The 26,842-nt window shown below is 38.2% G+C and overlaps 1 protein-coding gene across 3 annotated transcripts; it reads left to right on the forward strand.

The window, feature by feature from the left end:
- The first annotated feature begins 1,902 nt into the window (after positions 1–1,902).
- Positions 1,903–26,268, forward strand: LOC112461750 (protein GDAP2 homolog). Of its 3 annotated transcripts, XM_025027120.1 has the most exons (13): positions 1,903–2,266; positions 11,628–11,717; positions 11,830–12,018; positions 12,136–12,278; positions 12,359–12,491; positions 13,462–13,571; positions 13,656–13,895; positions 13,977–14,145; positions 19,099–19,252; positions 22,939–23,078; positions 23,519–23,573; positions 23,957–24,100; positions 24,173–26,268. In XM_025027120.1, the coding sequence occupies exons 2-13, from the start codon at positions 11,704–11,706 to the stop codon at positions 24,233–24,235; spliced, it is 1,554 nt and encodes a 517-aa protein (XP_024882888.1). In that variant the 5' UTR covers positions 1,903–2,266; positions 11,628–11,703; the 3' UTR covers positions 24,236–26,268. The 3 variants fall into 3 exon arrangements, with proteins under 3 accessions (XP_024882888.1, XP_024882889.1, XP_024882890.1); XM_025027121.1 differs by lacking the exon at positions 11,628–11,717 and having other exon boundaries at positions 1,904–2,266; XM_025027122.1 differs by lacking the exons at positions 1,903–2,266; positions 11,628–11,717 and adding an exon at positions 3,324–3,398.
- The last annotated feature ends 574 nt before the right edge of the window (positions 26,269–26,842 follow it).

Raw genomic sequence — 26,842 nt, forward strand, 5'->3', positions numbered from 1 at the left:
GAGAAATTAATTTTGTTATTTGTTCTCAGTAATAAAATGCAAGAGAGTAATTCGTTGAATTACCAGCGTTATAAATTCTTATTATTTATTTCACGTTGCTTGAGAAAGACGTTTCAAACTATTATTAACCGGTTATTGCGATAAATACCACATGCCTCAGTGGTCGAATTGGTACGACAATCTTCACGGAATGAAGGAAGTTCCAGGTTCGAATCCTGGCTGAGGTAATATTTTTCGCAATAAATTCTTTACACTTTTCGATTTAATTGTGGGGAAAGAAGGGTTTTTTAATTTTTCAACGATAACTGTGTTTCAAGTCCGGCTGTGATCGGCGCGCAGTAAAAAGTTGGAATATCAATGTATTACGCAAAAATTAATATTGAGCTGCCTAAGATCTAAGCTTGGACCGAAAACGGCTTGTATCTTATTCGATTGTGTTATAAATTCTACTTTGAGATACAGCACTCACAGTTAATAGAATAAACAACTATTTTAAGGTGCTTTCAAGTCTTCAGACAGTAGATGCACTCGGGAAAACGTAAACGTCCTAACAATAGCCTCGCACGTATTCTATATTTAGGTAGTTTTTCGAACTGTTCGTCATCGCTATCGCAGCACTCATTTTAAAAGAAAAATCGACTTATTCTCCTCCATTTTTCATTTACAACATTGCGTTGTACTCAACGTAATAATTAAAAGCGCTCAATCAAATATATTTTTAATTTAATTTTATTTTTTCTATTCTTCGTACTTCATCTTTAAAGAGAATCGAATTACGATTTAAATCAATCTAGTTTCCAAAAATAAAATCTGACACAGCTCCTTTTTCTTGTAGGAACTCTACATTTATATATTGATATGTATTCAATTTTAACAGTTTAAAATATATCAAATGTAAGTTGCATTCAATATTGACATATCGAGGAAATAATGGGAACAATTTTAATTTTTATAACAAAATAAATTTTAGTCTTTTCTCTATTTCTCATTTTTCAAACAGATCTTTTTTTAAAGATCAGAAATAAAATCTAGGCGAAATAATAAATATAGCATAAAGTAATTGGTGTGAGTAATATGCAAGGAAGCATTACATTTATTTAAAACAACGAAGGTGAATGCGGAAATAAATGGCCTCGCTAACAAATGATCAACAGCAGGTAAAGTAATGCTCCATAACATCTGTCGGACTTGGACACGTCGTATACTCGTAGATAAAAGCTATACCTTTCACATATTTTGTGATTAAATTCTGTCGAGAGAAGTTTCGCTGAAACATTTGGTATTTTATCGGTAAATTACGGACTTCATCGCGGAGTTACCGAAAAGCGAAGGTGTATCTAGATAACGCATTGTAAAGAGATCGTTACAAACGTTGTCCCGACATCTCCTTTCGTTCTTCCCGACGTACATCTCGGGTCACGAATAAAAAACAAAATAAATGAAAATTTATTAAAGAATTCATAGCCTCGTACGTTTTAATAATAAATTCCGTATACGACAGGGCGTGCGGTTTTCGCGAATAATTTCAGTCGCGAGTCATACATGCATTCGCTATATATATCATTTCGCATCCGAAGCTGAGCACCTCCATGATTATAACGTGTGGCGCTTATAGAGTGTTGCATTACAGGTGTAATCCAAGCGCCTTGTTGTGACACACTTTTCTTATCCTGTAATATTCCTGAAACATTTATAATGTCTAGATACCTCGCGTTCGACCCGGCGGAATTACTTAACTCCAAGTGCGAACGCATACACACATTACACCACGACATATGCCGCCGCTCTGCTCCGATATGTGGAGGAGCACACGCTCGCGCGTGCGCTCGCGCGCGCACGCTCCGGTGCCGCACTGCCGCCAGCCGTGTACCGATCGGCTTGGCCTGACAAGGCCGTCGCGGCGCGCGTCCGTCAGTCAGCGTTCGCGCACGAATGCGACGGTACGGTCGTCGGTCATCGTGGCGGGTTTTTACTCGGCGCCGCGCTCACGGGAGCTCCAGCTCGGGAGAGCAGAGCTGACGTTTCTACGTGAAGCGGGAAGAGAAAGTGGTTCACCCGCACCTCCATCTCTCTTCCTCTCCTTCTCTCTTTCTCTCTTTCCTTTCTTTCGCACACTTTCTCCCCCGCGGCCTTTTTCTTTCTCCTCCCGCGTTTTCGCCAGTTCACCGAAGGCGTTCCGCCGGGCATCCGTGCAACCGCTGGGGCTGTGACCTGCTTCCTCACTCCGTTCCTCGCAGCGGTCCGACTGGCGGACGTGCACCCGCAGGTGAGAGGTGCGAGGCGGAGATTCCGCGCCGCGTCGACGGATGCGGAGGACCCTTATTATCCGTCTCGGTGCGACACGACGATTTTTGGCGGGTATATGACCCGTTACATTGCGACGCAACAGTCTCGGGGAAACGGATGGGTGTCCGAGTCAGATCCGGAGTCTCGACGCAGTCAAACGTCCGAGAACGGGTCTTCCGGTCCGCGACGTGGTCGCGTGTTTAACCATCCGGCGCGGCGCGGCGCGAGGATGGCCATTTCCAGTCGCACGTTACACGCCGCGGGATGACCGCAATTAACATACCATCACGGGATCGCGCTATTGTGATCCACGCGTGCGGTCCACGTCGCAGGGCTAACCGCGATTATCGCGTGAACCGATTACGCGATGCTGCTGAACAACAGGAAAGATTCGCGGCCAGGAAGACCACCAGTCAGTTACCAGTCAGTTACCAGTCTCGGAAATTTCGCGAGATACGGGCGCTATCTGATAAAGAGATAGAAGCACGCCGAGACCACGTTCCCCAAATTTAATTCCACCCACGACCTCGGGTCACGACGCGCGTCTTTTATATAGGACGCGAAAAGAAGTAACGTTATTCCGAGATTCACTTTCGCCTCGTGAGATCTCGGATAGCGCGGCCTCACGGTACAAAGTTCAAAGCGGCCTGATAAAGCGCGGCACAGAGAGACACCACCCGCAGGCCGCAGGTGTATATGCCGCGAGTGTCACTCCGGGCATTTTCCGGCTTAGGGAGGTCCAGCCGTGTGTCGGGTGTTGAAACGCGCGCGTGGATTGCCTCTGTCAGGAGGAATTTCTCTTTCCTCTTCATTACGGGAGGTCGAGAAGTCGATGTTCATCGACTATCCGAGCGGCGAGCGGCAAGCGGCAAGCGGCGCGGCGCGACCTTGATCGCGCACATCGGCGGCTCGGTGCCACCGGTATAGAGATACGCACGGCCTGCGCGTCGACGTCGATAATTCGCGCGCGCGGCGTACATTCTCTCCGCGTGTCCTCGTATTCGACGTTCCTCGCGCCTCCTCGCTACCGCGCCGCGCCGCGCCGCTGCAACGTTCTCTCAGAAGCGCGAGAGCGGATCTGACAACTATTTCGGAAATGGCTCTCCCGTTCGGTAAGCGGCTCGTCGCGCCTCCACCATTGTTCCCCGGTTTTACAACGGAAATAGGCTCGGTACTTGATAAGACGCAATTAGTTTTTCGAGAACAAAAATTGCTGACTGTAATCGCACGGACTTTCACCATTTGCATAGATACATATACAATAACCCTTCCTTGTAGTTCCATGTCGACGTGGATTCGACGTAATACTTTGTCTTTCGAATATCGGTTCTCCAAACGTGAGACTTTGCTTCATTAGTAAATAACTAAGAACAATGGTTCTTTATATTCTACCTGGCTAAGCCAGTTAATAAATGTAAAGGATCATTATTATAATTATCAACCTATATTTCTGGTATCTCCATACATATGAATTCTATTTAATAATAAACAATCTGTAATTTATATTAAACCTGCCAATTAAATATAAAGATAAAATATTTCATCTTTGCTCATTTGCTAAAAATAATATTCAAAGAGTTATATAAACACAGAATAAAAAAACATATCATTTTCTTTTATTTTAATAACTATATTCTAGATCACAATTTTGTATATATTATCTAATGAATCTTCATGAAGAACAATGAAAATATGACGATAAATGAAATTTCCATTTCAGAGAACCGATAATCTTGTCGAGAGTTTAGCGTTGACTTTGTAAACGTCAGACAGTGCACACCCTACTTTACGTATAATCCTAAATAATTGTTTACATATTAAAGATAAATGGATGACGCGATGAATTTAGGTCGATTCGTCAGGTTGGATGTTAAAATGTCATTCTTGTCGTCTAAAATTTAAATTCTGTCAGTTCAGTTCGAAATAATTCGCGAAAATTGCTCACGATATACGCTAAGTCACTCTAAATTACGCAATTACGATTGATCTTCGTTTTTGCGACACGGCGGACTATCGATGGGTCGTGCCACGCCGTAGTATCTATCGCGATAGAGGTCGCATATCGATAATGTAGGTCATGCATTTTCGGCCTTGCACATTTGGCATCTGAACGTCGATTGGTTCGCGCGTCCCCGTGGACCGATTCGGTTGCTGTTCCAGGAGATCTATTGTTCCATCGAACAGCTTAAGGAACTTTATACGAAACAACTACCAACTTGCGGTCGACAGCTCGATTTACTTTATAATGCGCAAGGAGCAATTGCCTTCAGGAATCAATGACCCATATCTTGGCTAATTTATCCGCCAAATATCGCTATATATTTTTTATTATATTCACTTGCAGACGGAATGCAATTATCCTAAGTTAGACAATTAAAACGCAAGAACCTAATTTAACGCTTTGATCGCTAAAGATTGCGGAGCCCAAGTGTACGCTAACTGTATCATCTCAGATAACAAAAATGTTTAACAGGCAGAGTAAAGATATCTTAAAATTTCATTTCTTCATGCATCTTTTTTAGATATTGGTAGACGTCTGATGTAGGACACGAAATTACAAACTTTGTATTAATGTTTTTTTTTTTCAAATTCATTACGTTAGCTGTAGGCTACATTAGATTACGCGCATTTAATATTCTGTACTAAAATTCGATATCCGATCGCTTCTAATTGGGATCGTCCAATTGAGGTCATATGTTCCTACGTATATATTCGCGACGAGTCATCGTAGTGACCTTCGGTTCAACACGTTTTTGATAATACGCACCATTTATTCGAACACTTGAGGATAACAGACTAATCGTCTCTCATTACGTCACGTCCGTTATTCGCATTGCTACGCACGGTCATTGCTCGAACGCTTTCGTGACGCTCGATCGGTTTATTGTGTCGAGTTATCGCGTTTTACGCCATTTGGCATAACTCGATCCTTGTGCTTTGTTACTATATATTCGTTATTTTTTTTTAGATTCTACTTCGTCATTCTGCGTCTGTCAGGCGTTTTACGAAACGTAATTTGCAGCAAAAACAAACAACGATACATTTATCTTATTTCACTTTGCTCGTAAAGCAATTAAACAGATAATTGCAAGGATCCGACAATTAAAAACGTAATACCGCCGTATCTGAGTTCGACGTCGAGATACGATAAAGAGCTCTGCTATTTTAAAAATCAGCGCTGAAATAAAGTTTATGAATTCGCCAAAGACAGGAAAACCGCCATACAAGAAGAAAGTACGCGTATAAAAGAAATATCTGCTCTCTCGCGAAAACAACTCTTTTTTTATTTCTTCTAATATGAAATTCTCTTAAATTGTCGATTCAACTTAGATACGCAAAAGGCGATAATTACGCATCGTTGCTGGATAGATATCAAATTTTCAGAGCATTATTTAAATTTAAAGTATATGCATATTATATGATGCATTAATGTCCATCACTTCTATCGTAACGATATAATTATAAGTCATATATAAATATATATAGTTATATAAATAAGACATAGGTTTTAATATTGGACAGCTAATAATACGTATATACTGGCATAAGATTATCAGTTTTGATTGAAGTGGAGTTTTTTTTTTCTAATATATTAATAAGCTCGGTTAAAATTATTACCAAGAAGAGGCGAATTAAACGTCTTTAACATATCTGATAATCTCCGACAGTTCCTAATTAGTGCAACTTCCGTTAAGACAACGTTTCTCGTGGGCGTTATGAGCTAGCGTAGGTAGAGACGATGCAGGATACGTTTCTCAACAAGCTTACTTAATAACAAGCTGCCTTTTAGAATAAATCGACAAATAGAAAGATCAATCTGAATGTTATGAACGCCAGGGCGTGACTTGTTTTCGAAGGCACCGCGCACCGCGTCGAAACTTCATCCGCTACGAATCATCATTTCGCGCTTTTCCTTCAATAATAAATAAAAGAAAATCAATCCACACGTACAATTTCCAGCGAAAATATAAATGACAGTTAATCGAGGTTTACACCTTTACAGCTATTAATTGGAAAAAAAAGATTTTGTTAGATTTTATAAATCTAATTCTATTGAATATGAATTATAATATGTAAAGACACTAATGCGTAGGTATGTAGCAAGAAATTTGTTTTTCATTTTTAACGTTCCTCGTAATAAAAGATTAGAAATCTATTAAAGAATAATATCCTGTAGTTAGTTATGTTAAGAAATGACGTGTCGAAAAATTATTCGTAAATGACTGCGGCTTATTCACCGATAGTCGAGAGCCGCAAGAAAAACAACTCATTGGATGACATAATACACCAAATATGTCATGTACATTGTGTGTCGAACGTCACCGGTATATGATACACGGCGTTTACTGTCGTTATACGTCTGCTTCAATAACTACGAAGCAGAAACATCTCTCGAAAATGTCAGCGAGGATGAATGAAATTCCTGATTTAAGTGAGAACGTAAACTCACGCCCAGGCGACGGACGGAGTAGTCGGGAGCATGGAATTCTCTAACGTTAGTTAGAACAAGTATCCGGAATAAAAACAAATCTGCACAATGATTCGGACGCATCTAACGTAGGAAATCGACACTTCGCTAATATTTAATAGTCATCGATTCGATCGACCGTTCTCTTGCACGCGCTCAATGGTAAGGCCAAAGGCTATTGTGAATATTTACCTTGCGTCATTTATTGAGTCACTGGTATGACAGAGATAGACTAATAATTCGCAGTACTTACAAGCACTTAAAAGTCACGTAGTTATAGATAAGCTTCATGCCAATTTCATCATAACACGTTAAGAACAAATGTAAAAAGACGAGATGTACGAGCAAATAAATAACATGATACGCGATAGTCGATATGATAGTCGCAATTGAATCTGAAACAAATTGAAACTGAAAGAGATTCAGTTTCCGGAAGGAATGCAAACACACATATTTTAGATTATTTTTTGTAATCAATTATATTCTAATGTATCAGCCAAACTTTTAAGTAAAACAATTTTCTTTTATATTCAAGAATTTGTTTCGCTAAAATTTAAAATCGGTGGTTCCACGTAATACTCGCGTAATACTATATGCGAGAGGATATGGAATTTCTCCAGAAACACTTTGAGAAGGTAATAATGATAAAGAGAACGCAGTGTTGTTCTCTTGTGGAATCAGTGCCGAGTTTTAGTGCTAGAATAATAAACTTTATCTCGGTACGTATCGATGGGATATCACTGTGAATAAAGCGCACCGGCAGCTTTTATCAATGTGTAAACCGAGAGGGGATTGTCAGACAAACGTTATCAACCGGATCTACCGCTCCTTTGAAAGATAACCGGACGCTAATGAACTATTAATAAACTCGAAATGGAATGCATTCCGATAGATATACTAGCTCTGACATTTTGATGAATAGCATTATTCATTCACTCGATTATGATTCCCATTCTCTCATCGCTGTCGAGATTATGATGTCAAAATTGAGAAATTGAGTGAATATTTTTCCGCACTACAGATGCAAAACGTCCAATTGTTCCGCATACGGCCGCTCGTGCCCAGTGAAATAAATTCGTGCAGGAATATGTTGAAGGTGCTCGTTTCGGTTCGTGTGCATTAACAGACAGCCATAAATCTTGATTAACCGTGATAAGATTCATTCTCGCTGGAAATGTAGGACACATACAGATTGAATTATACGTTCATTTTAAAGGGGACAAGAGAGGGATGCTTTCAGCATATTTTATCGATTTATACTGTCGAACGCAGATGAAAATGGTGCGAAGAGAAATTAATTTGCCTCCACGTGTGAAAAAACTCACGCGATCTATTATCTGCCGCTTCTGATGTCAAGATCCAATATAGCTGCAGTAAAAGACCAGCAATTTTAATTATTAGTTTCTAATGAATTGTCGTATTATATCTGCATTATATTTCATAGCAGAACGATTGTGTAGTTTATTAGAGAAGGACGGTTTAGATCTTGTGAAAACAACTATGCCGATTACGTCGATAGCCACCGATTTATTATTCAACTCTTTTTTTTCGAGGCTCTTTCACTTCGCTGGCGACTACGCGCGCACAAAGGATTTGTTTGGAAGCCTTTCGTGTTACGGAATACGTGTAACGCTGGACTGGAAAAGGCTTCGACGATGCATCAGTGCGTTCGTTCGTTCGTTCGTTCGTCCGATGTGCCCAACGGCAAGATCGAAGCTAGTATACAGGAGTCGTTATTAAAGCGTCTCGCATCGACGGTAGTAACTTTTGCATCATACCGTTTTGTCGCAAGCTGACACATTATTTATGTACAATGTGCTTTGAATCTATTTCTGAGGCTGAATTTATCGAGCGGCTTTGACCCTCTTCGTGCTCGGCAATGTTATCGGCCGCTCTATAAAGTTATTAGACGTAAGGTCGTTAAACGCACAAACCTTCCGTTCCCGCTCGCGCTTCCGTAACTTTGCAACTTCGTGCGCCTTCGTGCATCGTAACGTGAGGCACGTCGATAATTTTAATGCAACGAGGCACTTTTAAACGATGAGGTAACAAATTGACAAAGTATGTCTGTCAAGGAATTAAAGTTGATGACGTTATTCGCTGACATTAATATTAAACGCAGAAATAATGATCGCTCGATCGAGACCGTACGTTAAAGAGATAAAGCTTAAATCCGCGTCATTTCTAAATCTTGCTGTCTAAAGATACCTCGAGTATCGAATTGGGGCAGCGATATAAGGCTACGATATTTGCAAGCCCGTCGATTCCTGATCCCCGTTTGAGATCCACGGGCGAGACGACGGACATACCAGCGGTAAAAGCAAGCGTTCGGCTCGCGCGAGTCCGGAGTATCGATTGATCGGTCAGCCGTGTGTGCGAGACTGTTTATAGTTAGATAAGAGAAAGCTGACGTAGCCGGGTATTACGTAAATAGTGAATTATCCCCGTAGAGTTAATCCGTTTATTGTTAATACAATTACATACACGTGACCATCGGATTTGTACATTTATCAATCTTCTCGCAGCCGAGGTCGAAGTTAGGCACTCTTTCTAAAATCGAATGAAATTCGTAGCTCATATATTCGTAGGTCTACAATAGTCGAGTCGAGTGCTCGTTCTATCGTTAACTCATTGTTAACCTTTCATTTTACAATATAAATCTCGCGTTTCAATCTCGGATTGTGAACTCTTTCTGTGTATGCACTTACAACAATATATTTATCTCTTGCGTACTACGAATATTAGATATTTCCCCACCGAGGATTTCAAACCATAGGCACACATATTTTATTTTCAAAATATTTGCACGCCAACTTTTCTTCTTAAATTCAAGTCTCGTCCGAATTATCAGTAGACTTCGAATAATCAACGATTTTCACGTTTATGGCTACCTCTTTGTATCTTATTATGCCTCTTTACTTTTATTACTTTGTTCATCGGTGCGTAGTCGGATAAATTCAGGTCTCGTCTGAACTAGATTTCAAATGAACGACGATAATGCGAATCTCGATGTCCGACTCAGTTTCCTTCTCGAGACCATTTTGTTTCCTTAAAGAAACGAGGCAAAAACGTCTCGTAATATCCACGTTTCTTTATCACCTTGAGATATAAATACGAGCGACGGTTTTTTTTTATATCGATCTCGATTGGTGGGACTCCCCTTACTACCGCGAGTAAGTGTGAATTATTCTGGCTATTGCATCGGGGTCGACGGTCCTGTCCCTTAATGGGTTTGCAGAACGCTTAAGATCCGCTTGAGGCCAGACGGCGCCAGTTTCCCGGCTCCTCGCCATTATCGGCAGCGTACATCCTGCTATCTGTATGCATGCATATACAGTTCCAAACAGTTCGATCACCAACGAACAAAGTAATAAAAACAACAAACGTAATAAAATATAAGGAGGAGACGATAAATGCAGAAATTTAGTCCGTAGTAGACAGTATTGCGAGACATTATTAGTACTAATGTTATTAGAATTATTATGTATATAGAGTGGAGACGGAGGACACTTTGGTCATGTAACGGGAACTTCAGCTATCCAACTTAAGCCTATTAGAAGTTGGCTCAGTTACTGAATCGCGATAATTTAAGGAACTCGTAAAGCAAACTTCGACCAAACTTTAATTAACTTCATCGGAAATGGATACAACCGATGAAGTTGCTTATAGCAAAATTTTAAATTATATGATTTATTATCTCTAATTTAATATTTTTTTCTGCGTCAAACAATAAAAAAAGTAGTAATTTATACAAAATACCGTGCAGGCATTATTTGATTAACTTAATCGACGAGTTTGATCGAAGTGACTCATAGTGCATGATACAAAACCGTGTCTTCTAATATCGATTTGTGTAACATACTACATATTTATGTACGAGAACTATGAATATTACAAACATGCATTTCTCCATTTTTGCTCCCATGGTATTTACTTTCAATGATGAACAACAAGATAACAGAGCACCTAGAAATAGCGTTCGATCGCGCAAAAAATTTGCATTAAAGCTAATGTATAATTGTATCAGACACTGCCTGATTAATTGTCCATGACGCAAACAACAATTTATGACTTTATATCTTTATTTTATACCCTTTACAAAAAGCACAGTCATTCGGTCACGCGCTCGCGAAATGAGTCTCTCCCAGAAGCTAGACTGATCTCGACTCCACTTCTGTAAGTTTCTTAATTCTACTGAGAGCCTACGGTCAGTTTATTATAATTTAATTTATTTCCTCTATTTTTTTTACGGAGATAGGATCCATTTGTCTTCCGAGAGGCTCGAATGATTGTCCTGACACGCGATTCGATAGCTTGTGTTTTCAAAGCGCTCGATCGGAACTGCGTCCTTGGTCGAGCTCCGCTCTCCTTGCCCGTGATGCGCGGCCCACATTTTTATCGACGGAACTTTATTTATTTTTAGAAAAATATACGATGGAATACCGACTGCACCAGCATGGCACTTTCGTTACGAGAGAATCGAACGAACGCGCGTTCGGGGAATAGCTCAAATAATACAGCCCAAAGTATCGCTGCGTTTTTATGTAGAATACCTAGGGATGTTACGTAGAATACCTTGATTATCTGCGACGGAGACTTTAATGAAATCACGCTAAAAATTTCAGCTAAAGAAAATAATTGGAAATTCCCTCCCTTTCCTACCAAAACTTCCGTTCAAGAAAATCCCAAAAGTTACTAAAATAATATTAAGTTTTATATATTATTTACATTTATGTTCAATATATTAATTATAAAGTTCGGAGTAACATATATTTAATTGGTCCCTTATCTATCAGTCTATTTATTATATACATAAATTTATCTGCCAAATGTAACATATAAATTTCGTATTGATTATCGCGTCAAACATTAGCCAGCTGAGCTGAATGTTACACGTACTCCTTCTGGGTCAATGACCGCGCCGCGTATGACGCACGTCAGGCAGAGAAATGGCAGAAATGAGGTGAGGTTAGGCTTGAAACAGCTGATAGGAAAACAAAGGGACGCTGCTCCGTTTTTCGTCGGGGTGCAGACAAAGCGCGGGAACGCTCTAACGTATATGGTACGATTTTCAGCTGGATGAGGCTGATGGAACCCTTGGGTGTCGCCCAGGATATTGTGGAGTCGGATGTGTTGAAACGATGGGCTGACTATCCCATCCAGCACCGATACACGGACTACTCCGACTCGGCTCGGGAAACGGCGCATCACGCCATAAGCCCCTTTCCCTGTCAACCGTCGCTTAACAACAAGCTCGCGCTATGGTGAGAACTTTAGACACGTAATCTCATTAAAGAACTTCCTGAGTCAAGTTAATCTATTAGCCAATCAAGTTGATAATAAAATTGTACGATACATTAATGCTCCATAAATTGTTTCAGGACTGGAGATATCTCGATATTACAAGTAGACGCAGTAGTAAATCCTACCAACGAGACGATGGATGATAATAGTCCTACGTGCCAAAGAATATTCAGCCGAGCTGGTTCTGCACTCAAGATAGAAATATTTAATGAAATTAAAGGTCTATATTTTGACATGTGCTGTGCTTTTGACAGTGAATTTGTCTTAAAAAAATCTTAATTGCCAAAATCTTAATTGCAGAATGCAGAACCGGTGAAGTGAGAGTAACACAGGGTCATGGATTGTCTGCTCGTTTTATTATTCATACCGTTGGACCAGTTTACAATGTCAAGTATCAAACAGCTGCGCAAAACACGTTACATTGTTGCTATAGGTAATTTAAATATTTAATATACGTAGATAAACAAAAATATTGGTTCACTTTTACTTTGATGTTGTTAGAAAATATATAGAAAATAAATTTTGCTAAAAGAAGAAACATAGGAATTAATTTTAATCTTTTCGCTACGGAAGAACTGAGTAAAAAGCGTGTATACAACTATTTTGTCGTGTTTGTTATCTTGTTGTACTTTATCTTGTACTGTCTCTATACGAGTTATTTAAATCAATGAATTGATAACATAAAAAATTCGATTATATAATTTAAAAAAATAAGGAAAACATTTTATAATCACATTTTCCTATTAAAACTTATTTCTAAGCATTTTGAGATCAAAATATACTGGTGGACATGGAAAGAAAACATCAGGAAGGACTGATATATTCACTACTACTTGTAAGGTACCCCCAATAAAGATTTCCATATGTTGTACAATTTTGTCTTTTTTATCGTGCACCGTGCTCGACCGTACGAATGAACACAGTATCGTATGGATAAAGTGTTCTTGATGTTCTTTTTTCCATGCCCACCAGTATAAGAAATTTCTACTATAAATAAAGTTAATTTTTTTGTTTAAACATATATTTAATAATGTAAAATAAAAAATAATTAAATAATATAAGATATAATCGTAATATGTATAAAGAAGAACTCAAAGTTAATAATATGTTGTGTACAATAGATTAAAAACCAGGGCGTTATATATAAGTTGTTGCACATTGTAACAATATCGCGACGTACATTTTTTATCATTTTTGGGACAAGCAGCACAATGCCGCAATGGATTTGTTTTTGTATTATTTGTTTTTGTATTATTGCTTTGGAGCGAGCCGGCTGTTTGTACGCGTTCCGTTATAGTGGTCGTTCGTACACAGGGGTAGATTTGTGGGCGGCCACTACATAATCCTTCGTAGCGAAAGAATTAAGCCTTTCGATCTTACAATATAGGTTTTTTCTATCATAGAAATGTTCTACAAAAGGCAAGAGAAATGGGATTGCGTACCATTGCTCTACCAGTAATAAATTCGGTACGGAGAAATTATCCTCCGGATGCAGGAGCGCATATAGCTCTCAGTAAGTACGGAACGAGCAAATGTCTGTCTAAATTTAAATATACGTCGATACGTGATGAATAATAAACGATTTTTCCTTTTCTAGGAACTGTACGTAGATTCATGGAGCAATACAGCGATTCGTTAACATGTATTATATTTGTACTAGAGCCGTGCGATCTTGGAATATACGAAGTCCTTCTGCCGCTTTATTTTCCCCGAAATTTGGCAGAGCAGGATAACGCTTGCTGGCAGTTGCCGAATGATATTGGCGGAACGGACGGAGAACCTTTACTTCCGGATAGACAAATCAGAATCATTGACAATCCTCAGCACGCTTTGCATGGTAACGAAACGTGCCGATGTAACATTGCAAATATGAGGGTTCAAGCGATATTTCTTTGAAAAGCATACCGCACTTTTACAGGCGACGAGACGGCGGAACTTTCGACACAATTGGAGACTTCAGTCAATATCGGTGAGCATGCCTTTGCGCAAATGCAGGGTGATTTGGACCGACAGAGACTTTTGGGAGAGAGACCTTTTGCCGATCCACTGGCGGATATCATGCTCAAGCAAATGCAGCATAAAGAAAGGTACGAATTTGTGAAATGGTCCTTAATATAGGATTACTTAAAAAACACCTTATATTTCTATAAAATTAGGATTAATTTTGCAATAGTTAACTGTAAATAATCAGCACATTTAAATCAGAAGAATGACACTAAGTCTATTTTTATGGTCAAATTAAAATGATATGATAAATTATCGTTGAAGAAACATTGAATATTTTGACTCCGGAGAAAATAATAAATTTTGTCTTCTTTCTTTCTAATTTTTTTTTCTCTCAGATGATACTGACTGCACAATTCATGATCTGTGTGAAATTTGTGAAATTCATATTTATGATTCATCATTCACGTTAATTCATCAATATATCCAAAGGATTATTATTTAGCGGAAAATTATATAATATTGCAAAGCTAGTTTTTCTGTTGAATGCAATAATTAAGTCTTGATAATTTTTTAATCTCAACGGCACTGTATGTTTCTCCTTTATCCACGCAGCACAGCGACAAATAATGTATTCGTACGGAAAAACAGTCTCTCCTATACCGATACAAGAGTCGAACATTGCCGTGGAATTAATAATTAAAGATTTCTTCTATATCGACATGAAAAATGCATTGTGTTTATGAGCATGTAAAATGAATGGAGAATTTTTAAGGATGTAAGGAACATTAGTCAGCTTTAATCCAGTCCATTATTGTTTTACAACAGTGGATATTTAACCCTTCCTAATATTTTATACTGCAAATGCCGAAGTCATTACAACTTTTTCCGAGTTTATTGTTCTTTTCATACTTATAATTAGTAGAGTTCATTAATCACTTTTGCAAAATAATTTATATGTAATTATCTTTGATATGCAAATGTTACAAAGGTACCTTTGAGATTTTTTATTCTTTTTTAAAAAGTTCTCATTTAACATTAATTTCGTATATTCGGGCATCTTTTCAAGTAATTTTATATTTTTTGTAACAAAATTCCTATTAATATTATTGTTAATTATTAATAAGTTTTTATTAGTTAACAGCGATATGTTCGCGCACGTATCACAAATAGTTATATTGATTATCTGATAATATATGTATAAGGCTCCTGCACAATGAGAGGAATAAGGAATAAGGAGCAAGGAATTAAACATAGAGAAAATTCATAGTCGCATCTTATTTTAAGACACGGCTCCTGAGTCTCGAAAAATATCGCGTATGATAATTCATGAATGTCACTAGAAAATAACACTTTGCAAGTGTGCTATTGATTGCAAAGTGTGTTATTCATGACATATCGTACGAGACATTTTTCGAAAATAAAGCTCCAGGTCTTGAAAAAGATGCGACTATAAATTCTCTCTATGTTTAATTTATTCCTTACTCCTTATTCCTCTCATATTGTGCATAAGCCCTTACAGTTGACAAAACGATATCATATCTATGAATTATATCGTTTATCGACTTTTGCGACTATGACGCACGTACAGAGTTTGCTTTGTAATACCTGTTTCTAATTGATTTCAGCGCTGAAATATCATTTGCGTCATAGAAATAAATCATTCGTTCAGATCTGACATTTTCTCTCGCATTAAATGTTTATTTCGAGCCTGAGATAGTCATCGACGTCATTTTATCGTGATATGTCGGGTTTATTGCAGTGAGAAGATCCATGTGTGAGTCGATTGATTATACTAATGACGGTGATTCATTGTGTGAGCTACTTTTTCAAAATAGAACGATTTATTTTTTTGCTTCAATAAGATAGTCATCTATCATTATATTATTATAATATACGTCAGTAGTATATTACGGGTAATACTGAAACGAGTAATCTCACGGAACACGATTTATTTCCAAGTTTTATTCCGATTTATATCCGAGTATAATAAAAATTTTTTCTGAATATTATCGCATTTTACCGTTCTAAAGTGCAATTTTATCTTCACCTGCAACTTTACAGAGCTATTCAGATACATTAGGGAATACTTTTGTGTCATACTTTCGATAAAATACCTTGGATTTATCTAATCGAAGTCAAGGTCACGAAACTGCAGCCTTAAGTAACAACATGACGCAATCGCGTGTAGTATTAACGTCTTTGTAATTTGTTATCTAATTTTTCCTCAGAAAGAATAGTCTATATATATAAGAAGCGATGTTATTTCGTTTTTAAATAATTATTAATTTAATTCATTTTAAAATCATCATTCCTTTTTCATATACGCAATGCAAATTATGATGAGACTTTTTTCTTAGTTTTCTATTTATATGCACGAGTTATCTAAAATTTCGCGAAATATACGCCGATTGCCCCGATTAATCTGTAAAGCATATATTTGTTTTTTCAATCTAAGATAATTCCGAGCGTCAAACGTTCCTACTGCGCACGAACATTTTAGCGAAATGCTAATTTGTCGATACGTGCAACGTCAATACGTGTTCTTTAGAGTCGTCAAAATTTTTCAGTTTATATTTAAAATAAAAACTTGATACTTTAATTTTATCATTTTACGAAATACAGACTAAAGAAATTTTATTGGTGGAACACTTGCAACAAGATTGCGCCTTCTAATGACAGTTCATTAAATATGAATAGTTCGTTATGCAAGAGCGTCATCTGCATGAACTAAAAGAAAAAATTATTATTTTGAGAAGAAACATGCACGGGGATTTAAAAATGTTCTCTAAATGTATTTAACTGCAAGTTTAATAAATCTATTTCCATTACTATCAAATGTAATCCGACAGCGATTTAGAACATTGCGATAGCTTGTGTACCGAATTGGAAATGTTATTCTTTAAATTGGCCTTCACAGTCGCCTGACACGAATTCGATCGAAAATACATGATCGATCGCGAAAGGGTACTTCGAAGATAGCCTGTATTCATGCTAAAGCAGCTGTGTCCTTAAATCTCCAAGTAATTCGAAAGTCATTACTTCTAAATCGCGCTGAATTTCTTGCTCAACAGTTGCCAGATCGTATTCGATAACAATGAAGATTGGATGATTCCCTAAGCAAATGCGTGATAATACCTATATAAAGCGGATTTAAAGTTCACTTTTTTTTTCATTTTCGTCTTTTTTCAAAAAACAATTATTTTATTTATTATCTTATTGATCTTTTGTATATGCAAACGACATTTTACTTATTTAAAACGTCCGCACACCAGCACGCAAGCGTGTTCGATAAATAGCGCAAGCGGTCGGGTCGGGAAACGGAGCGCGTTTTTCAGCTTCCTGCTTCCCAATCTGCCCATTACAAAAATGATGACGAAAAAGCAGGGAAAATAACAAATTGACAGTTGTCCAAGGCCGGCGCGGACCTTATATTACTCGCAATTAAAAAGGAATACATCGCGATCGAATTAAACAACGGGCTGGCGACCCCTACTCCGCGCCTCGTCGCATCGCCTCGCGCGCATCGAGCTCGCAGCGTTCCGCGAGTCGGGCAGGCGCCGTGCGGTGCCTCCTCAGAAGGACCCGGCGCGGTGTGGGAGCACCTCGTAGACATCATAGTCGTCGCGGACGTCGCAACCGAAAGGCGGCTCTCCTTCTCTAGAAGTCTTATATAGACAAGACGATTCGGTTCGGTTCCGTTCAGTTTGCTGCGACTCGTCGTACCGCTGCCATCCTTTTCCGTCGCCTCCCTCGAAGTGTGCTCCGATCGAACGACCGGAACTGTGCGTGGTCTCTCGTTCGTCGTGCCGCGACCGATTCCTTTTTAACGAATGTCGCGAGTAAAGACGGACGCACACGGCTGCTAGTGGGCCCGATCAATTTTCTTTCTCTTTTCCCCTTTTCTCCTTTTCTTTTTTACCGAGGCAAAATCGCGGAAGGCGAAATCACGAAGGGAACGTGACATCAGAATGGTCATGATTGACATGGTGGATGTCATCGAGGATGAGGACCGGTGTGTATTATAAGAGTAGTGCTCGTCGTTCGTTCGCGCGTCGTCGAACCTCGTGTTGAACGCGATTCCGATGAAACTCTCGTTATCGGCTCGCTATTGATCCCTGCTCTTTTATTGGCGTTTGTCCAGTATATTTCCCATACCGGTTACCCCGTTGAAGAATATACCGGAGCTGGTAATAATCGATCCAGGAGAATTCATACATGATGCAGTATTGTCAAGTCGATTTGCTCTGCACTTATTTACATTCGATGATCTTGGAAGAAGTAGTTTGAAATTGATCGACAAGTTGCGATATATTTAAGTGAAATTTTATTAGCAGAATGTGTGTTCCGGATCGGCTACTCGAAAAGAGAATAAAATGCAAAGAGCACAGAGGGCCACCATACAGTAGACGCTTAGAAATGTTAATGTAAAGTTCGCGACGGGGCTTGGGTGTTTGCGATAAGACGCACCCATGAAATTTATATGCTTTACAAAATTACATATTTATGCACGTCACCGTTTGCGGTTTACGTTATGCAAAGCAGCATCTTCCGTATTATAATTAAATTTGCATGATGATAAGTCGTACTGTAAAATTCGAGCATCGTATCGCGCATCGTATCTTCCTTCAAACTCGTCGCGAATAACGGCGCTTAAGCGTGACATTGTTGATTTGTTTGTTTTACTTAAATTAACGATGTGTCCTTTGTGTGAAAACAAATTCGGATCTACAGCCAATAACAACCGACGACGTTTCGCGTCGGTTTTTCATCTTATTTAAAGATTTTAAGTACTAATTATTGAAAACCTTTTCATGTATTTATACAGGTATTTATACTGCACATTGAAATTGCGTATACTGCAACATTGTTTGAAATTAGAGCTATTCAGCAAAGTGGACATATTAAGAGCATTTAAAATGCATATTTTTAAACACAATCGTGCACAATTTACTTTATCGTGTACTTATCTTTCGTAACTCTGAAAACGAAACGTTTCCGTAAAATATGACCGAACGAAATATTAATAGACGGTAGAAGAAATAGCTTATGTATACTGAATATATGACAAGACGAACGAAATCGTTATTTTGTAGGTACGAAAGGCTTCTTAGGAGGGCGAAGACGGAGGACCTAACTGAGGTCTCGGGGATCGGTTGTTTGTACCAGAGCGGCGTGGACCGGCAGGGCCGACCGGTGGTGGTTTTCGTCGGCAAATGGTTCCCGGCCACCAAAATCAATCTAGACAAGGTAAAGACCTTTGCGTGTGCTCTGAAAATCAATGTTATGGATTGTGCAAGAAAATGAGGAATCTGCCGCTCAGCTTACGTTACAGTAAAAGTATCATCATTCAAACTATAGAAATTCAACGTTAAAAATTCGATAGAGTGAAGAGTGATGCTGTTGAAAGCATAATCTTCTCAAGTAAAGTAATGAAAATTATCTTCATCAATGTTATGCGTAGTTCTCAAAGAATTGGAGATTGCAATAGTGTATACCACCGTTCTATAGTCACTCTTGGTTGCCCTTTGGAATTTAATCGATTCGTTTGAAATGTATAATAGAAAGTGTTTTACAGACTATTCTTCTGTTAAAAGTATCTTTAATTTTTACGCTCTTGCCGTATACATTTATGCTACATTGCACACCTAACATTTTGATGCGTTTTAATCGAACATTATTGAGCATTTGCTTATAAATTACAGTAATACAAAATTCCGCGACTTACTTTTCCAATAAATACAATTTTCCGATAAATTCAAATTATATTTATGTTAATTTTATCGATGCGCGTTACACAGTCGACTTCAAAAAAAAATTATTTTTTTTTAATGACTCAAAGGTATTTAACAGCGGATACGAGAATTTGTTTCCAAAAAACTGTCACTAGTCGACGTTTGCGGAATACAAATTCTCTTATCGGATATCAGAAATGTTTCAAAAAACATTATAGAAAAAGTGTCTATTTCGGCTGCAAACACATTGAAAAGTTGTACCACTTTTCTCTATCTCTTTTCGAAGTATTCTGGATACGTGCCGATTCTCTAACGAGTCCGTGTATCACAAGACTTGCGCATGCCGCTCGATTGCGTCGCGTCGAGGCCAAGTCTCGATCATTTGGCGCCTATCTTTGCGCCAGTTGTGTCCCGTTGTGTCATTTCCTTTCCCCGTCGGACTCATCCTTACTCCGCTCATAGCCAGAACGCAGTGAGATATAGCGGCGGGTGGCGAATCGATATTTACACGTCCAGAAATAGACCGACCGCGGACCAAGTCCCTCCATGGGGGGAGGGCGAGAGCGGACTGCAACGTCGTCGCGACGCGCACCCCTATCCTCAATGAAACTTTCTCATCCTATTAACCCCATTTGCATCGGCAACGATCTGCGAATATCACATCATCGGCAGGAGTGGTGTGGGACACCTAGTCGATAATTAAGAAAAAAAAAACAAACGATTATTAACACGTTTCTGCTTTTTCTTTCTTTTCGTCGGTATTAACACCGTAGTTTGCATGAACTTCATGTTGCAATTGACAAAAAAAAAACGGATGAGACAGTTTTGACATGTCAACTTTTCTCACATATAATAACTTTAACCTTTTATACAATAATTTCTTCCTATATTTTCCAATATTATCGATAGTAACAGAGATGTCTCGAGTATTAAATTAAATGAAATACGAAATAAATAAATCTTTATATATTATATTCTTATGAAGCACAAGTAAATCTAGAAGAACATTTTTAAAATTCAAAAAGAAAACCGTGTTCAATAGAACGCACACTTTCTTAAAACTTGCGGCTTTCAAATGGCTTTTGATCGAGCGCGAAAGTTCGGTCTACATTTCTGTGTGCGAGAAAGAAAACACGTGCAACTTTGTAAATCATTTGTTATGTACCACCAAGACATCATCAATGCCTTAACATTCACTTCTCGAACCAACGAATCCACGTTTTCATCGTGACTTGTACGTCGCTAATTACTCGATCGCGTGTTCCAAATCTTTCGCGCAAGGAAGAAAAACTTTTAGCTTCATTTCTATCGGTTCTTTTTATTCCGATTGTCGATTAGCGATTCATCACCGGTGGTAAAGGACCACCGGTATGATGACATGCTTCGCTACTTTAACTTTAATCGAGATAAGAATATCAACGACGTCACATAAAGATTCATCGGTACAGCTAAAAATATACACTGCCATGCAGCGGCTGTTGAAACTACGTCATGTACACATAGCGTTTGTACGAGATGATGCGCGTTCTGAGACGAGAGATTCGACGTGCGTAATATCATTAGCTATTAATACCGAATCTCTATTAAGTTTGTTAATTTAAACATCTGTTCCATTCCCGCGCCTTTGTTTCGTGCCTATTGACCCGCTTTTGAGATGAAATATTTACGCTCAGTTAGGAGGTTAATTACACAGCGACCTGAGATAACGTGTCTTCAGGGTCGATAGCGACACGTTTTGCAATTTACGGAACAGCATCGATTTCGACTTGGCGCGAATTCCCGTTGTCGACAGCAACACCGATTTGCTTTTCACCGATTTTTACGCTTAGGAGCTCCTATTAGAACGGAAGTTCTAAGAGCAAAAAAAATTTCAACTTCTTCATTGTCTCGCATTGATATAACAGATAATAACGATCGTCGTACGCATTGCATAATGATATCATTTGATCGTAATCGGACACGCATAGTTGACTCGCATAAAGATACGTTTGTAAAATAATTTCGAAGTCTACATCGCTTTCTCAGTAATATTATTAGTTTCATTTTAAAAAGAGCGAAGAACTGATGGAATAATATAAAGGAGTTGTAAATAATTTTGAATACATCGCTTTTTCAGTAATATTATTAGTTTCATATTAATAAGAGCGAAGAAGAACTGATAGAATAATATAAAGTTGTCATCAATTCAATATTCATGACAAATATTTGCAAAATTATTATCTGCATGCAATTCTTATGTTAACTCCTTTAAGCCGCGTCTAGACTTGTGCGTATACATCGTATCATGATATTTTCTTATCAAAATACGGATATGTTGATTATAATGATATGTCAAGGCCTTGTTTTTAATCCGCATTCATATCCCGTATCTTACAGATTAAAAACAAAGCCTTGGCATATCATTATAACCAATATATCCGTATTTTGATAAAAAAAATATCATGATACGACACGGTGATACGATACAATAACGTCTGCACCCAGCTTAAAGAGGTTAACATAAGAATTGTATGTAGATAACAATTCTGTAAATATTTTTCACAAATATTAATTGATGACAACTGAAGGCTGTCAAACTGTCACAACGTGGTCACAACATCTTTGAAGTCAATTTTTCCTGGTCATTTAACGAAGACATCGATTTCTGCAAACCAAAAAGATTTCTACAATTTATATAATGAGAAATCTTGTTTTTCTTGCTTACGTGATTTCGAGTACACAAGCCTATGTTAGCACAATCTAAATTTCTTACTGTAACCCTGCCGAGCTCACGATATATATACGTTGCTATGAGTTCATTGATCGCCCGAAACCCTCCGACATTTGTCGGTCTCGAGCCTTCGGATTTCTCGCGAAGGTGAAACGATGAAATCACAATGAAATTGCGACGTTGGTTCTTTCAATAGAAACGGCCCAGGATACATCACATATTCCACGACGTAGAAAAGCCTTGCGAAATACCTACATTCTGTATATCTCGCCGCTGACGTTCCATCGATCCCGAGAATATTATTTACGCAGCGTTTATTTTAGGACATATTTACCCCTGTTTCTCTACTCTACTTTGACAACGCATTTTTTTTGCGCAAAATGAATTCCCAACATATATTAAAGGGTATATGGCTGCGATTTAGCTTTATACGATAATAGTGTATAAAATCAGCGACATATTTTTTACCCTCGTGTCTCTTGTGATTTTAGGCCTTGCTGTACCTAATACAATTGCTGGATCCTATCGTGAAGGGAGATTACGTTATCGCGTATTTCCACACCCTTACGGCCAGCGGCAATTACCCTAGTTTACACTGGTTGCGCGAAGTCTACAATGTGCTTCCCTATAAGTAAGTTGTACGCTTGAGATATCGAACGCATCGAACCTATTGATCGCATTTTAATGCAGAATCACAACTACGTTTTTATGATACGTATAACGTAAAAGAAAAAGTAAGGTATTCGAACGTTATTAGAAATTTGGCAACAGTCTTTTGATTGTAACGTTTCATAATATTTAATAAATTAAAAAAAAAAAAAATGATTTTTTTAAAGCTTTCTTCAATAAATTTTTCGTGAAGACAGAAGAGATGTCATATGTCACTATACAAACGAAAATAGAATTTTTATTTTCTTATATCGCCGAGAAAAGAATGAGACTAAAGTATTGTTAAATTACCATAGTCCTAGTTATGCAACGGGAAGTTGCATCGAGTTGCAGCCTACGCAACTTGATGCAGCTTGTTTGCAGAAATTTGATAGCGATCTTGAAACAGAGTTTCTTTTACAGATATAAGAAGAACCTAAAACATTTCTATATTATTCATCCTACCTTCTGGACCAAGGTTAGTAATAGTATAATCATTGCGTCGTAATTTTATACCGATTTAACAAGCTAGGGCCTTATGCTCAATAAACGTTATTTAAGACGCAGAACCGCACTGTTTAATGATTACTATTGCACTTCCCACGTTCATGCATGACGAATTATCTTCGGAACGATCGTATCAAATTTCCTGGCTATTCGTACTTCGTTAGCAACTACGCACGCAGTAATTTTGTAATCAACAATTTTTTGCATTATTAAAAAGTAATTAATAATAACTATAATTTGAAAATTATATCATCTCTATGCAGATTCTACTCTTGTTTGTTCTCCTCTTATTACGATTTTACATCGAAGAAACTCAAATATTGTCTAACAAATACAATTGATCGTTTGTTATAGATGATGACGTGGTGGTTCACGACCTTCATGGCTCCAGCTATTAAGCAAAAGGTTCACAGTTTGCCTGGAGTAGAATATCTGTATGAAGTTATGCCGCCTGACCAACTCGAGATCCCAGCGTACATCACGGAATATGACATGACGGTACGACAAGCAACAAAGTGACCATCAAATAGAAAAAGTCTCAATTATTATCGAGTTTATTTTTCTTTACAGATAAATGGCCTGAGGTATTATCAACCGGACCACGTCTTGTCGTCGCCATCAACGTCCACGTAATTCGCAGGTGAAAATGGAAGCAGCCAAGCGTCAAAATCGAGGCCAGATCGAGTGTTCTGTGCATTCGTATTTTTGCAGTAACACCGTGCGCCACTTATACGCGTGAGAACCGTAATACGCATAAGATTCGTGACCGCTGGTGTATCTCGCCGGTTTTCGGCAATGACTGCATACGATAATCTACGAAAAAGTAATTCGATTCCGCAATAACTTGAAGTCGATTTGTCCAAGTGCCTCGTGATGGACCGCTTAGCAGGAAAAAGGACGAAAGGACGATCGGCCGCGCGAATGTTAATACGAATATTAACGAATATTACAAAAACAAAACAAAAAATCAAGAAACCACTGCCCGCCTGCTTCTGACGTTGATTGGTTCTTTTTACTCGTATGCGCGCTCACGCATATGAGTTTTTACGTCACCGAAAGTACGAAGATAAAACTTGGTACTGGACAATCCAAGTTAAGATAAATAATCGCGAGAAAGCTGGATCGACCGTATGCACAGCTGGAAGTGCATTGTTAACAGAGTATATTCTCCTTATCCAGTATAATAGAGCTAATAAATTACTATTCGCTTAGAGCGAACATCGGCTGCCAAAATATCAATAATCAGTATTTTCATCGTCGTCGTCGTTCGCAAAAACAAAATCCAAAAAGCTGAAATATTAACCTCTCGCCCTTGTACATATTACGCTATTCGTGGCAGATTCTTAGCTTTAGTACTGCCTGTGAAAGCGGTAGAAGGGATAAAGGAAAGCATTTGACGACGCACTAGAATTAAACGTCGGCTTAATACAGACCGTCGATCGCTTTCTGTTATTTTCGTATATCAATCGTTATACAGCGAAGAGTATCTATTTGATTATTGTATATTGTCAATATTTTTTATTAATTCACGTCGTTGATGAAGAGATTGTGCTGCGCTGCCGCCGCCGCCGCCGCCGCCGTCGTACACAGCCGCGGTATATTTTCGATATACTAATAATAAATCATCGGCTACGAACAAAGAGCGGTTGGATGTTTTACTGTGATGTCATGTCTTCGGCGCTCAGCAGATTTCATCAGTTTTAAAACTTTGTTTGTCTTTTCTCTTGCGAAGACTTCGACGCGAAATGCAGAGAGCAGTTACCAGAATATTACCGTTGAGCGCCGAAGTCGTATGCACGGGACAGTTCTAGAATAGAAGAAGCAATAAATTTAAGAGCTTGCTCGCGATGTATTTCGGGAGGCAAAAAAATCGTTATCCCAGTTGTTAAGCATTTTTAGCGATTAAAGAAATAAATTAAAGAAGTTAAAACCTGTTAATCGCGTCGATTAGCCCATTTCTCACGCCCGCCGAATCACGAATATTTCGCGGCAAGTATAGCGCCATTTGTCCTCCGCTTTTCTTTAATCTTTTGTCAATTAGTTTTTGACACGACGAGAGAAAAAAGCTATTTCGTGCTTAATCGCGGATGAGTTGAGAAGGCAATGGGTTAATTGACCACGCTACCTCCGCCGAAGATACAATCGTCCGTGTGATCAAGTACATAAGTGTTTATACGTATGTAAACAGTTATGGAATTTAAAAAGCGCTACTCGTAATCATCGTATGGCTACATTTAGAAGACGCAATGATTACACAGCAATTAAATGAACGCGCTATGATCAGTGAGTGTGTCTTAATATTTTACAACGTTTAAAACCGCGAAATCACCTTTGCAATTTTTCGGAAATTTATTAAAAAATATTTATACGCTATGAATATTATATTGCATACATTTACATTTGCCATTTTGTTCTGAGCTAAGTATTATTCTTTAGATTTTGGTAAATAAGATTATGATAATTATTTATTTATAATAATTTTATAATAACTTCACTGCAAATTCAAGTGTGTTATTTTAGCTGAAGCTCTTGTTACACATTTCTTGCCGTTTTAAAGCACATTTCAACACGATAGAACGTATTAACTTGTAATTTAATGTAATTTAACGTGTTAAACGACATAATTTAACACATAAAGAAACATGTAAAAAGAGCTTCAATCTAATGTGTCATTTTTACACGTTTAATGACGTTTATGCGTGTAAAAATAACACACTTGGATTTGCAGTATTATTTACAATAATTTTTATGGTTTTCATACATAACATCATTCTCAATGTGAAACGTATTAGGTAATTGTAATTGCCATTGCAATATTCTTCATGTAAATATTTTTAATACTTTCCTCTTACAATGTTGTTATATATATCCAACAATACCATATAATTATTAGATTCTTGCTATATTCATTAAATCGCGCATTGATTTAATTGATTCCATAATCGTTGTGTTTTTTAAATGCAGTCGTTATGTTCGCAGCGATGGGATAGTATTTTTTCACGTTACTGCATTTACATATGTCTATGTTTTGCAAAGACTTTTAATGCTATTCGCGCTGCGAATAGTCGGAAAAAATTAACCTCGTACTATTCGGAGGGGCCAATAGTGTCAAATAGACTATTTCTATTTCTATTTCTCATTTTTATGTTTAATAATCTTACTGTCCGTCCCTGACAATCGAGTTTAATACGTAGTAAAAATTGTTCAAGATGCAACATCCAGAGTGATTGTTCGCGCGCG

Source organism: Temnothorax curvispinosus, unplaced genomic scaffold (genome assembly GCF_003070985.1).
Source record: "Temnothorax curvispinosus isolate PA1 unplaced genomic scaffold, ASM307098v1 QBEX01011708.1, whole genome shotgun sequence".
In the NCBI taxonomy this organism is placed as follows: domain Eukaryota; kingdom Metazoa; phylum Arthropoda; class Insecta; order Hymenoptera; family Formicidae; genus Temnothorax; species Temnothorax curvispinosus.